Source organism: Tursiops truncatus, chromosome 3 (genome assembly GCF_011762595.2).
Source record: "Tursiops truncatus isolate mTurTru1 chromosome 3, mTurTru1.mat.Y, whole genome shotgun sequence".
Classification (NCBI taxonomy): domain Eukaryota; kingdom Metazoa; phylum Chordata; class Mammalia; order Artiodactyla; family Delphinidae; genus Tursiops; species Tursiops truncatus.
Window position 1 is genome coordinate 36,507,081 of NC_047036.1, and position 13,199 is coordinate 36,520,279.

The 13,199-nt window shown below is 35.6% G+C and overlaps 1 protein-coding gene across 2 annotated transcripts in view; it reads right to left on the reverse strand.

Moving 5' to 3' along the window:
- Window positions 1-520: 520 nt before the first annotated feature.
- The window catches only part of FGF10 (fibroblast growth factor 10), an 82,221-nt gene continuing 69,542 nt past the window's right edge, over window positions 521-13,199 (reverse strand). For both annotated transcript variants that reach the window (XM_073802094.1, XM_033852852.2), the window contains 2 exons: window positions 7,654-7,757; window positions 521-3,441 (listed from right to left, as the gene is read on the reverse strand). In XM_073802094.1, coding sequence (XP_073658195.1) covers window positions 3,244-3,441; window positions 7,654-7,757 — 302 coding nt within the window. In that variant the 3' untranslated portion in view covers window positions 521-3,243. The remainder of the gene's footprint in view (window positions 3,442-7,653; window positions 7,758-13,199) is intronic.

Consider the following 13,199-nt stretch of genomic DNA (forward strand, 5'->3'; position numbering starts at 1 on the left):
AAACCTGAATTAAGAAACATCCAAATTATTAGAACTGTGCATATTAATAATGATCTATTTAAATAGTGTCCACAACCTTGCTTGGACCCTGGACCCAACTTGCATTATTATGTATTTTTTTCTCTCTACTTTTCAAATCAAACTCATTGGCTTACTCTATCCCCTTGAAATCAGATTTTGCAGCCTCCTGGCTTTCCTCCAAAAGTCTTTCATTGTTTCACAAGCCATCCTTGTTTTTAATTCATCCTTCTTTATCCACTGTGCAAACTAGGTGGACCTGAATACTTAGGAAAAATTGAAAGCATTTGGTTGTTATTAGAGTAGGGATAGCTGACTCACACATGTAAAACATTAAAGAAACCTTACAAATGTTTGAGTGATTTTTTTTTCTGTTGTTGTTGTTTGGGCCTGTGGGGCATTTAACCACATCCTGCCAAGCACACAACACATGAGCTTCTCTCTTTATTACCAGGTATAGTTTTAGGTTAATAAAACAAACAAGGCCAATATTTTCATTTTCTTTTCCCAGCATTTTTATTGATTCATTTAAATGTAACATACTATACACTGTTCAGCCTTTTGGGAGGTAGGAGGAGGGAGGGAATCTATATCTTTATGAGGAGTCTCCTCGAAATCAACACTCAGATGGACAAACATTTGTGGCTGACGCACCTTGACATTGTAGCCAGGGGTCACACTTCCTACAGAGACAGAACTCCCAAAATCATGATTTTCTTTTTAAACATATGACATTTAGGACTGGAGCTGCTTTTCCTTCAGTAGCACAATCCAGCTGCAAAGAGGACCAGAATTCTATCCCAATACCAAGCAAAGATGCCATTTTTGAAAGTGGAGAATCTCATTACTCCTTACCAAATGGTTTCTGTCTTTCTCTCTGTCAATGTGTGTGTTTTGGGGGTGAGTCAGGGGAGAGGTGAAGGAAATGTTTTCTATTTTTGGCTTCTGCAAGCTTTGATACATTTTGCTAGAAGCTGTTTTACTGTTGTGAGTACTATAATGATGACTGTTTACACATAGTCTCTTGGTAATCTAAATGGCTATGTGAAATACGAATCCAGTTTGTGCCCTATTTGCTGTTACCATGGTCATCTAATACTGTATTTGTCTCACCAAACATTTAATTTTGGTTGTGGGTGGTCAATGTTCATGTGTCAGGTGCAATTATTATTTTAAAATAAAACATTAAAGATAATCTAGTTCTCATAGGAATGCATTACATTATAGCTCTCAGACTCAGTTACCAATTAAATTTTAACAGATTCCAACCACAAAATTAAACATTTTTAGAATCCCATTTGTCAAAAAGCAAGTTGAAAGCCAAGTACCATAAAATGCAACTTTAGCCATAAGGCAAAACACTCTGCCTCAAATGCATTTCCTTGGAAATCCCAACTTTTTAAGGAATGAGAAAAATATGACCTTTTATGGGATTACTTTATGGGAAAGTTTCTTAATAAAGCTAATTCTTAAATAACAGATTAACTGGAAGTGCTGGTTAAGCATTGACACAATTAAGTTATTAGAGAGGATCACAAAACACCAGCCTTTCTAGAGGTTAAACTTTAGTAAAAAGACACATTTAGTGAGTCTTTCCTTTGTACCAAAATACTGTGTCCAAACAATAAAAATAAACAGACCTTTTCAAAACAAGAAATATGAAGGTAAAACTGCAGCATCAATATAATCTTATAGTTATCACTTAAAGTATTTAGAGCAAATAGTATTTTTCTACACTTTTAAAAATCACTACAGACACTGCAAATAAGGCTTATGTATTTATTTAGTGGAATACTATGTGATGATGACTGGTACGCTCTTATGTACTGTTTTCTATACCTGCTCTAACAAAATGAATTTCAATAAGGTTACGTTATGGAACCTTCCAAAGCTCTTTAAATTTACAGAAAATAAGTTTTATTGGGTTTTGTAAAGACTAGATCATACAGCTTGAACAGCCTGAACAGGTTGCAGTATATGGTTACACATATACCAGAATATATTTGCTCAGTTTAAGCCCCTTGGCGGGTTGCACTTCATACCAAATTCTTTGATAGTTCCTTTGGGGGAGATTCACTATGTGAGACTTATAGAGTGTTCTTATATATGCAGACAGCCTCTTCATCACTTACCACTGTGATATATGGCCCAAAAATCATTAGTAAATAATGAGGCTAGGCTACTAAAATGTATGTAACAATTAATTTTCCTTCTTTTAATATCTTGGAGACACACTGATGTATTGAAAGAGAAGAATTTGGCCTTCTGGTCTATTTCTTAGGAAAGGAAGCTTTAGGAGTGATGTATGGTTTTAAATGATGGCAAACATCTCTCACTCGAGCCATGCCATAGCACTGTCATATTTATTGTTGATGGTTCTTATGGCAAAAGTGCAGATTAAGTCAACTGATAGCACGTGGGGCACTCACACTCTTTCCCCGATTTTATCTCCTACTCTTGAAGTGTTTGCCAAGTTTTAAAAACACTTTGTCATGAACACGCATGTGGTGTGCTAAAGAAAAAGAACAGGTAAATCAGAGGGCAGCTGATGAGGATACTCTTTAAAACCCCAAAAGATATTTAACATCCTATTAAATAAATAACTTAGAAAGAAATAGAAAGGGGTGAAGGCAGAATGCACAAGCATACCATACTATTTGTTTTGTTAGAACAGTTTTACACTACTGTGTTTATATTTTTTAATCCTATCCAATTCTTCCATGATGCCACGCCCAAAGCTCCTTTGGTTGTGCATATGATATGACCCAAGTGCTTTCCAGTAAATGCTTGCGTGTCTTACTGCTCATTGAATCATTAAGCTTGAATGAGCAATGAAAGTCTTTGATATGAGTTCGTATTCCATAAATAACTTTCCCGAAGATCATTCAACAGACTGTTCCTTGTCCTTTAAGTTCTATCTCAGAGGTTAAAAACAAAAACATAAACAAAAACTTAACCCAAAAACTCAGCCACAATATTGTTCACTTAGGAATAACTTCCATCCCATCTGATCTGCTTATATCTCAATTACAAAGCAGGACACAGAACTAATTAAGAGAACATCATATGTCAGCAGAGAGTACAAAAACCTTCAAAGGCTTCCTTTCTTTCAACCAAGCAGATACTTGCAATGTGTCTTTTCCTTTTGAGCTACTATCTTCACGAAGAACACCAACTTTTACCAACTGGTAAAAGAGCCTTTGGATCCACAAACATTGCCTTCCTCTATGAGTGTACCACCATTGGAAGAAAATGAGCTGAGGTGTTTTTCCTTCGTGTTTTCTGTCCTCTCCTGGGAGCTCCTTTTCCATTCAATGCCACATACATTTGCCTCCCATTGTGCTGCCAGTTAAAGGATGCATAGGTATTGTATCCGTTTTCCTCAATCCTCTCCTTCAGCTTACAGTCATTGTTAAATTCTTTCTGCAAGGGAAAAACAAAATCTTTTATTCCTACGGTGATGAGACTTGATTCTATTTCACACAAACCATCCAGAGAACTCCAGTTCCTGGGTTTTATTTACTGTTGCCATTTGTACATAAGTTGTGCACTTAATACAAAACATCAACAACAGAAGAGTAAAACTCATAAAGACAAAACAGATTCTACATTAGAAGGCATGTGATTTATTTTAATCTATCATCATAACCACATATTGGGCCCCTTTTAAAAAGCTGATGTGCTTTGAACATGACATGTTTAAGTGCCTAGAATGATTGTTAAGAAGCAAGCATTCCAGTAACAATATTCGTGATGAGCCAATGATAGAGAATGTTGTTATAATCCTATTTTTCAGAGTAATAACTGGGGTTCCACGGGAAAAACAGAATTACAGGAAAAAAGTGGGCTTATCAAGTTTGCAAATGTTATCTACCTATAAATCCACAATAAATACACACACAATGATAAGAAAGCAGATTTTAAAGCAAAACCATAATAGTTCTAGATAACCAAGAGGCCCTGGGAGTGAGGGATGTCCCTCTCTTCCAAATACCAGATTTCTCAATTTTGTAAATTATTTACAATTTTCCGTAACTTGGAATTTTGACCAGTTTTACTCTGAGGTTTAGGAATAGTTGAACAGTAGGACATGAGACAACCTTGCTTTGTGAATTTCCATGTCAAAGAAACTATAAATCTGGTGACTAGCACTGCTTATATTGTATAAGCCTGAAGACTTGGGTCCTGGGAAATTCCACTTTACAGACACAGTCCTTTGGCTTTGTTTCAAGTGGCCAAGTTTTTTAAGGGGATCTTTTGTGACAAAGATTGATCACTCATTCATCTTAGAAATCCAGATTCTCACTCTGGAGTTAATAACAAAGAGGAGATACCTCACTAATCTCAAAACTCTGACTTCAGAAATATCCCTTTCCCCTTATACCCAAACTAAAGCAGTTAAAAAGCTAAGGAATTGGGGCTTTTGCTCTTCTGGGTCTACTCTATGCAAATCAAGGGCATTGTAGGCATCTTTCAGCTGAAACTTCTACTAGGCAGTTCAGTTTTTCTCACCTCTGCACTTTTGGAAATTTTGACTAAATTCCCAATTCCTGAATGTGTGTATATTTAAATATCCAGGTTTCTGCAGGCTAGATCCTAATTTTGAACATTATCACAACTGTAATGAGCGGGTATATTTTATGTTAATGTTACCAGTTTAAGCTTTGTTTTCTGGAATTTATTTATCCTCTGTGCTTCTCTTCTATAAAGAATATTTAAATGTAGTGTTCAAGTAACAACTTATTTGGTTGAAAGTAAGAAGAAAAGGTAAATTATTTAAGGTAATGATTTTAAAATAAACATTATGCATTAGAGAAGATTTGAATCCTTAATTTGAGTTTTTTTTCCTATTTATTCATCCTAGTCTGTCTAAAACTATGGTTTTAAAGGAGAGAGTGTTTTTTTACATGAATAATTGTATTTTTTCAATAAAGAAGGCATAATTTAGAGACTACAGAAGGATTGAGGTTATTTTAGCTGATTTTATATTTGAAATGGAGCTATGTATAAAAAAGTAGGAATGGATGCTAAATTATTTTTCCTCCCAAAAATTAATTTATAGAACAATGTCTCTGAAAGTGAATTACACCTGTATCAGACTCCTCCTCTCAGGTATTTTGAATACTTAGACCATTGGTCAAATTTTTGTATCAGAATCTCTGGAGGAGACCTAGGAATCTATTGTTTACAGCATTTAGGTGAATCATAAATATTAAAGTCTAAAAAAAATCTAGACTAGAGCAAGATCTCAAAAGTAGGGTTTTGGTAGTTTAGAAAAAGGTTTTGGATTTCCTCAGAATACCAGGGAAATTTCTTTGGTTTTTAAACCATGCCCTACAAGGGCTTGTCCTCTATACTTCAGTTTTATAATCTATTTACTTAATTCCATCTGTCAGGAGAAAACTCAGTATACAATAGTATACAATAGACACATTGCTCAGAGGGTGAATAATGAAAATCTAAGAGAGATAAGTTTCCCAAAAGGGAATCGAGGAAAATATTCAAGAGACTAGAATATATAGTGTTAGTTTAATCAACCCCTCTGGGTTTTTGCCTAATTGCTATTTTCAAGAAGGCTATGGAATCAATGGAAATTGTCTGAAAAAAAAAAAAAAGATAGGAATTACAAGAGTATGTCACCTGATATACAGAATATATAGGATGTGTACTCATGAATTTTTTTTTTTTTTGGTATACCCTTTAAATGCAAAGTTCCTAGTCCTATTCTGCCCTGAATAGGGCACTGAATTTGAGTAGATTTTTAATTTAATTTTGAACAAGCCATGCTTCTTTACTCTTCCTGGTGGTAATGCAAAATTACAATAACAGTACACTATGGTTAGAGAATGAGCTTCTTTCTGAGACAGGCTGAAAGTAGAATGCATCGGCTATGATGGGCTGAGCTAATTGGAAAGGTAGTTAGGTTAATGCATTGCGCTATTCCATGCTGAAGAAATCATGTGGGACAAGGCAAACCCTGTCCTCTTGAAGTCCACAATCTACTGGGAGAAGACAGTCAACAACAGACACATTATTGAGAGAAATATCTGATAAATGCCACTGTAGATCATTAAAATGGTATGATGTGATAGAAAGCAAATGAGCATCTACATAAGCAATAGAGAATGAAATAATCCATAGGCCTTAGAGCTCAAGAAGAAGCATAGGCACAGTGTGTGAGCTGTGTTGGGATAGAAGAAAAAAGTGGGGGAATGAAGGAAAAGTATTAAATATTTTTATGACAGCTCATTTGAGAGCTATCCATTTTTCTTTGATGTCACCTTTTTAAAGAAATATACTTTATCAATTAAAAATTATTTCAATCTTTTATTGCAATTAAAACTTTTATATTTTCTCTCTCAATCTAAATTTTTATTAGGTTTTACTTTAAAGCATTGGTTTTGACTATGCATCAGTATCTCTTCAAAGAATATGTGCCCGGACCTCTTACTCAGTAATTCTTATATAAGAATTAGGGAGGGAAGGGACCTCGGCATGTTGATTGAAAAGAAAAACAAAAAATGTCTCCAGAGTGGTTATGCTGTGAACTCCCAAATGGAACCACTTTTTTAAATGGTCCATTACTCTTCTAGGCTCATTAGTAGAGCTACCTATAATGGAAAAATTTAACTAAAAATTTTCTGACCCCTTCACCCAAAAAGCATTTATCCTAGTCAAAGAGGCTCACCCAAGGTATGCCTCACTCCCCAGTTATAAGTGGATCTGATATGAATGAAATACAAGGCTATTGTATGTCCAGACCAATGACGGAATCAATTTCCAGTGACTCTCACATTGTGGGTACCATACCAGGAGCATTAGGGAAACCTGGGACCTTGTTAGAAATGCAAAGTCTTACAGATTTAACTGAATCAGAAAATCTGGGAGTGTGTTTTAACAAATCCACTGAGTGATTCTGACACTTACTTAAGTTTGAAAGCTGCTGGCCCGAGGCAGGCACTGCAATCATCCTTATACTAATCAACACAATAAGTTTATTTACACATTTTTAAAGTGATATTCCCTGATACTTGCTATGGAACACAGGGATGTATGTACTCAAAGCGCTGGCTGGGTACCAGCTCCGTAACTGAATTAATCATTATTGTTTAGGTAAATAAAATTCTGGAGTTGATTGAACAGCACAGAAAATGTTGAATTTCCTGATGTGTCTCCCCATTTCAGATTTTAACGGAATACAAAACACCCATGCCCTCGTTTTATCTTCAGCTATAACACATACACACAGAGTATGTGGTTTTCTACTCAATCCAAGATCTTTGTTTTCAATGATTCTTCTCCAAGTTGTCTGCAGTAACCATGACAATCTGACCAGATGCTTCCGTGAGAGTCTGACTGGTTAGCTCAGAGCATTCAGAATATTAGCATTCAGAGCACTGACTGATGAATGCCAGCAACAGTCTGCACGGTAGACTAATGGGTGAACAACAGAGGAGATTACAGAGTTGGAAGAGCTGCCTTGCCAGCCCTTGAAACGCTGGTGACCAGCCCTTTGTGGTTCTATTTACTGGCAATAGAATGATAACAAAACTATTTAATGTCTAGGGGAAACATTGCAAAACTGTGGTAATAATTTACTGAAGTGGATTTTTCAAATAAAAGTAGAATACTTACTGAGCCATAGAGTTTTCCCTTCTTGTTCATGGCTAAATAATAGTTGCTGTTAATGGCTTTGACGGCAACAACTCCAATTTCCACTGAAGTTATCTCCAAGATACCTAAAATATACAATTCAAAAAGGCTAAACTTAAAGAGTCACATAAATTTAGTTGAAAGAAAGAAAAATCAGAAGAAATTATGGTTTATTTTTTGATGCCTCCAAAATCAAAAATTAAAATAATTGTGGGAAAAAAAACCCAACCTTTTCCACTGTGCCTAAAAACATAGCAACAATATGGAAAAAAATAGTAAGTCTTTAAATGAATTCCCTTGCATTTTACTCTGCGCATATAGGGGAAAATATTGTTTTAATTAAAATGCTTCCTTTGCTAACTCTGCATTTTCAACTCCATAAATATTGAAACAGCTCTGCTCATCTTAGCCTAGGTTTCACAAAAACTTATCAGAGCACACATCTGTACTATGGTATTAAATTAAACCTATAGCATATGTCAATAATATGTCAGATTTACTTCAACCTGTAAAAACAGTGGTAAACTGTTTCTTCTTTGTAGGACTTTTAGATAAACTAAATCTCTTGGCTACATTTAACTGATAAATTTATTTTTGGCAAATGTGTTGACATTCTGAAATACTGAGAGACTAATCCCAATATACACATTGTCTTTAAAATAGCAGAATCACTACTCTGGGTTGGGAGAAAATCCATTAGTATTTTTTGAAGTTTTAGTTTCTTGTTTCCTAGAAAGAATGAAAAACTAAGGGAATTAGGAACTGATAGACAAGAGATCTTTTCCCCTAATAGACAAGTTTTGGTTGGTGCATCTAAAGATAATTTTCTCTGAAAAGTTGGTAGGTGAACTATCTACTTAAAATGCCCACCTAGTTTAGGTTAAGGAGACCTCAGGTCCTAAACCTGCTTCTTAGTTTTAAACCCTTGGGAAAGCTTTCTCAGGGCAGAGAAGCAGCACTGTGATTAGCAAAGTTCTGAATCCAGACTGAATTTGAATCCTGGCTTTGCATTTAGTAGTGAATGAACACAGGAGAAGTCACTGAACTGCTTATGTCTCAATTTCATTTGCAAAATGAGCAGCATATTAGTATCCCCCTTCTAGTTTTGTGATGATTAAATGAGATAGTACATATAAAATAATTAGAAATTGCCTAGAGCTTACTGCCTCCTTAATTATTATGAGAGGAAAGTTTTCCTCCAACAGTTATAGAGTTTGAAGCTTCTTCTTCAACAAGCTGTGTAAATCCTGAACAGAACATACAAATTCCCACTGGCTTAGCCTATAAAATCTGAAAGCCAATATATGTTATCATTTATCCTGTACTTACTATCATAAAAAACACCATCCTAAATGTGGTCCACAAATTATGTTTATACTCTTCCTAGAGGGAAAGAGTGTCTTGTTCTTAAGACATGGACACCTTCTTTCCTTTCTTCACAGGTTAACAAGCCATGTCATGGTCAATAGAAATGCTTTCATGCCCCCAAAGCAAAGCTGACATCACTAGAGAGACTTGTGCCAGAACTACATGCCATAGAACATTCTGTTCTTATATTCTACAGGAAGCCTGTGACCTTACACAGCATACCTCCTCATTAATAGATTGAAAGAGATTTCATTTAGCAAGCTTAAACAAGGAAAGATTGTGAAGAGTGAGGGAGACAGTAGCTGTATTTTTTTGTTTCATTGGAGTATAGTTGGTTTACAATGTTGTGTTAGTTTCAGGTATACAGCAAAGTGATTCAGTTATGTGTATGTCTGTGTGTCTGTGTCTGTGTATATGTTCTTTTTCAGATTCTTTTCAGTTATAGGTTATTACAAGATATTGAATCAGTATCTGTATTTTAAACATCCCTTTTCCTTATACTGGTAGTTGCCCTCAAGGTACAAACACATACACACATTTATTTGCTCATTTTAAAAAGTACTTTCTTGTACTTTATTTCTTTAATTCTCCTAACAGTCATCTAAGGAGGTATGATTATTCTCACTTACAGATGACAAAATGGATGATACTGAGGTTTTGTAACTCACAAGGTGATAAAGTGACATAGGTCTATAATGAGGGACCCAACACCTAAGCCTCTTACTTTCAGACTATTTTGCGCTCCATCTCTGACTATTTTGCCTCTCCATCATATCTCCCGCTTCTTTCCCATTTACACAAGGGAATTCTGCTAGAAAACCAACTGACGTAATGACTCATCGAGATAATAGTCTTTAACGAACTAATATGCTTTTCCTCCCAAGGATCTGGCAGGCCACAGAGGATGATGCCTGAGTCTCAGAGAAGGAAATCTAATATACTTTATTTATGTCACAAGCAGAAGATATAGAACAAGGTAGTGATAAAAATCTGGGGCAAAATATTTATACTGCTATTTGCTTTGCCTGCCAAAAAGGCAAGTAAGTACTATCAGTAAATTATAAGGTGTTCCCTATGTATGCTTTTGTAACTGGAAATTGTTAGAATGAAAAAGGTTGATTTCAGCAAAGAATTAAAGATTTTTGAATGTGAACAAGAAGTAGTGGGATTAAGCTATAGTAACAGACTGAGTTGGCAGAAGCAAAAATGTTCTGGTGTAATAAATACTACCGAATCTTTGATTATTTCTGAGAGTGCACTGGACATGGTAGATCATATTTATGCTCAGAAGCCCTTGGGTTTCTTTCTGCTTTGCACAAAATAGGAACACAATATTCAAAGAATTCATCAATCAATTAACCATTTTTCTTACTCTGCAATCAGTTAAAGCTAGCTTGAAAAGGTTCAGTATGCTTCAAAATAGAAAGAGGAAGACCTGGATGATTTAAGTCCTTTTGAGTCCTGAAGATGAACTTTTGGATACACCATATGTCATTAAGTCATAATTGATAATCTCGTGGGTAATGGACAATGACATGTCTTTATTGTAAATATCTGTGAATGTGTGACTTTCTAAGGAACTCAAGTCTAAAGGACTTGCCTATTTTTTCATGAAGAATCTCTCCCATATTCTCTGTTCTTTGGTGAGGATGATCAAGTTTGCCTATAAAAGCATTTTTGGAAAGTATGTTTGTTGTTGGATTAATAACTTATAGTTCTATGGGTGTATAATTTGATGCAAAATTGAATGCCAACTGAAGGAAAGCCTGCCAGGGGAAAGTGAGGAACAAGGCAGGAAGTTGTTAGAAGGCTGGGGAGTTGTCAGTCTCAAGTTATCAGCCATCTTCTACAGACTCTAAGGATTTTGGCAAATATGAAATATTTTATCTAAAAATATATAACTTTTAAAAGAACATATTAGAAAAAGCCAATTTTTAAAGCAAATTCCTTTAATAATAGCAATATATTAACTTTATTTTGAACTGTATTTGAAATCTTAAATAATAAAGTTTGATAATCAATAAAACAAAAGTGATTGTGACAAAAATCAGCTCCTGTTAATTGGCAAATTCTACCGAATGAGGCAGCATCACCATAGTAATGGGGAGGATTTTGCAAACTGATGAACTCCAAATGGAAATAATGTAGACATCACAATTTTCATGTAAATCAGTTATTCTTTTAACTTTAGGGCAAGAGTTATGTTTTGATGAACCACTGAGTTGTCAGTCTGAGGACGTAGCCATTCAAAAGCATTTTTCTCAGTTTATGCCTCTCATCCTTCTCCAGAAGAGAAGCATCTGAACTGTTTTCTCTCCAGCAATTACATTTGACCAAGACTACTCTTTTTGGGCTATGATAATAAACAAGCTATTGGCCTAGACAGTTACTTTCTCCTTAAATACCTTTTCATGCATATAACAGGAGAAAGAAAGTAAAAGTCATTTAAGAAAATGGATATATACAGGGGGGAAGTTAGATGTAAAAAATAAATGCAAAATCCCATTCTGCTCTCCTTGATAAGCAGAACATGAATATATAAATAAATCCTGGAGATTATTTGAGTAAATTAATTCTGCTAGCATGTACCTAGCACCAATGTGCAGGGCTTGTGTTAGCTCTCACGATGGAGGATGAAAAAACAAACGAGACACCATCTTTACCTTCAAGGAGTTTTAAAACTGGGTAGGATAAAGACAGGAATAATTTAAGTAATTACAGCACAGAAAAATATATTAAGTGCTCTATTAGAAATAAAATATGTTGCCATGGCTTTAAGTAGTAAAGAAGTCATCCTGAAGAAGGTGGTTGGTATTTGAGGTGAACCTTTCAGGGGGTAGGATTTTAATAGGTGGGAATTGAAAAGTCGAGGGGAACATTTTAGGTAGAGAAAAGTGAAAGAGTAATGAAAGGCATGGAGGAGGGGAAAGAGCTCAGTGTGTGCCTGAGCCACCGTTGGCTCTCCCCACCGATTGCACTTCGTGGGGGACACTCAGTAAAAGTAAGGGTTCTACTTCATTGAGTAGCAGTGATGCTCTCCCGGGTGAGGAATGTACTTTTTTTTTTTTTAATTTTTAAATTTTATTTATTTGGCTGCATTGGGTCTTCGTTGCTGTGCACGGGCTTTCTCTAGTTGTGGTGAGCGGGGGCTACTCTTCGTTGCGGTGCGCGGGCTTCTCGTTGCGGTGGCTTCTCTTGTTGCGGAGCGTGGGGTCCAGGCATACGGGCTTCAGTAGTTGTGGCTCGTGGGCTCTAGAGCTCAGGCTCAATAGTTGTGGCGCACGGGCTTAGTTGATCCGTGGCATGTGGGATCTTCCTGGAGCAGGGCTGGAACCCGTGTCCCCTGCATTGACAGGCAGATCCTTAACCACTGTGCCACGAGGAAAGTCCTGAGGAATATACTTTTCAAAAAATTTATTGTGAAACTTGGAAGCAGCTCAATAAATGTCAGAGCCTTATGAATTCAGAATCAGTCACATCTTACTTTTGTCTAAACATTTTAACTCAAAATAGATATTAATGCTATATATAGTTTGTTAGTTTTAGTCAATGTGCTGAAACATATCATGACTAGTATAAGATGATACACAAATCCTATCCTCTCTAAGTCTCTTTCTTCCCCATGAATTGTTCAGTGGCCCGAATAGTTCTATTATATACTAATATAGAAAGACCTGTGGAGTGCCTTGGCTTGTCATATTTACACTGTATACCTCCGAGATTATGTGACCATACCCAATAGTGAGGGGCTAAATGGCTCCAAATACGGTATTCAGTTTAGAATCACTGTGGGTCTATCTCATTAATTGTGTATCTTTCTCAAAGAACTGTAGTAATCATAGTGGTCTTTTTAAGAAAATTATTAGAACAGTGCATAGTTCATAATATGTGCTCAATATGTATTTATTGAATGAACAAATGAATCATAAGTGGTCAGTCCAATGACTGGCTGAGGAAAGAAAAACTGGGTGTTCATTAAATAATTTTTTTTTCTTTTGACAGTAATCATCTTTGTAAAATCTTGAGATTAATTAGTAATTCCACATCCAAATTAAAGTTAGAGGAAATGCCAAAATGTGTGCTTCAAACGAAAGTTGATGAATTATAAAATATAAATGCTTATTATTCCTTTTAGGTAAATTATAACAAAGGCAATGATA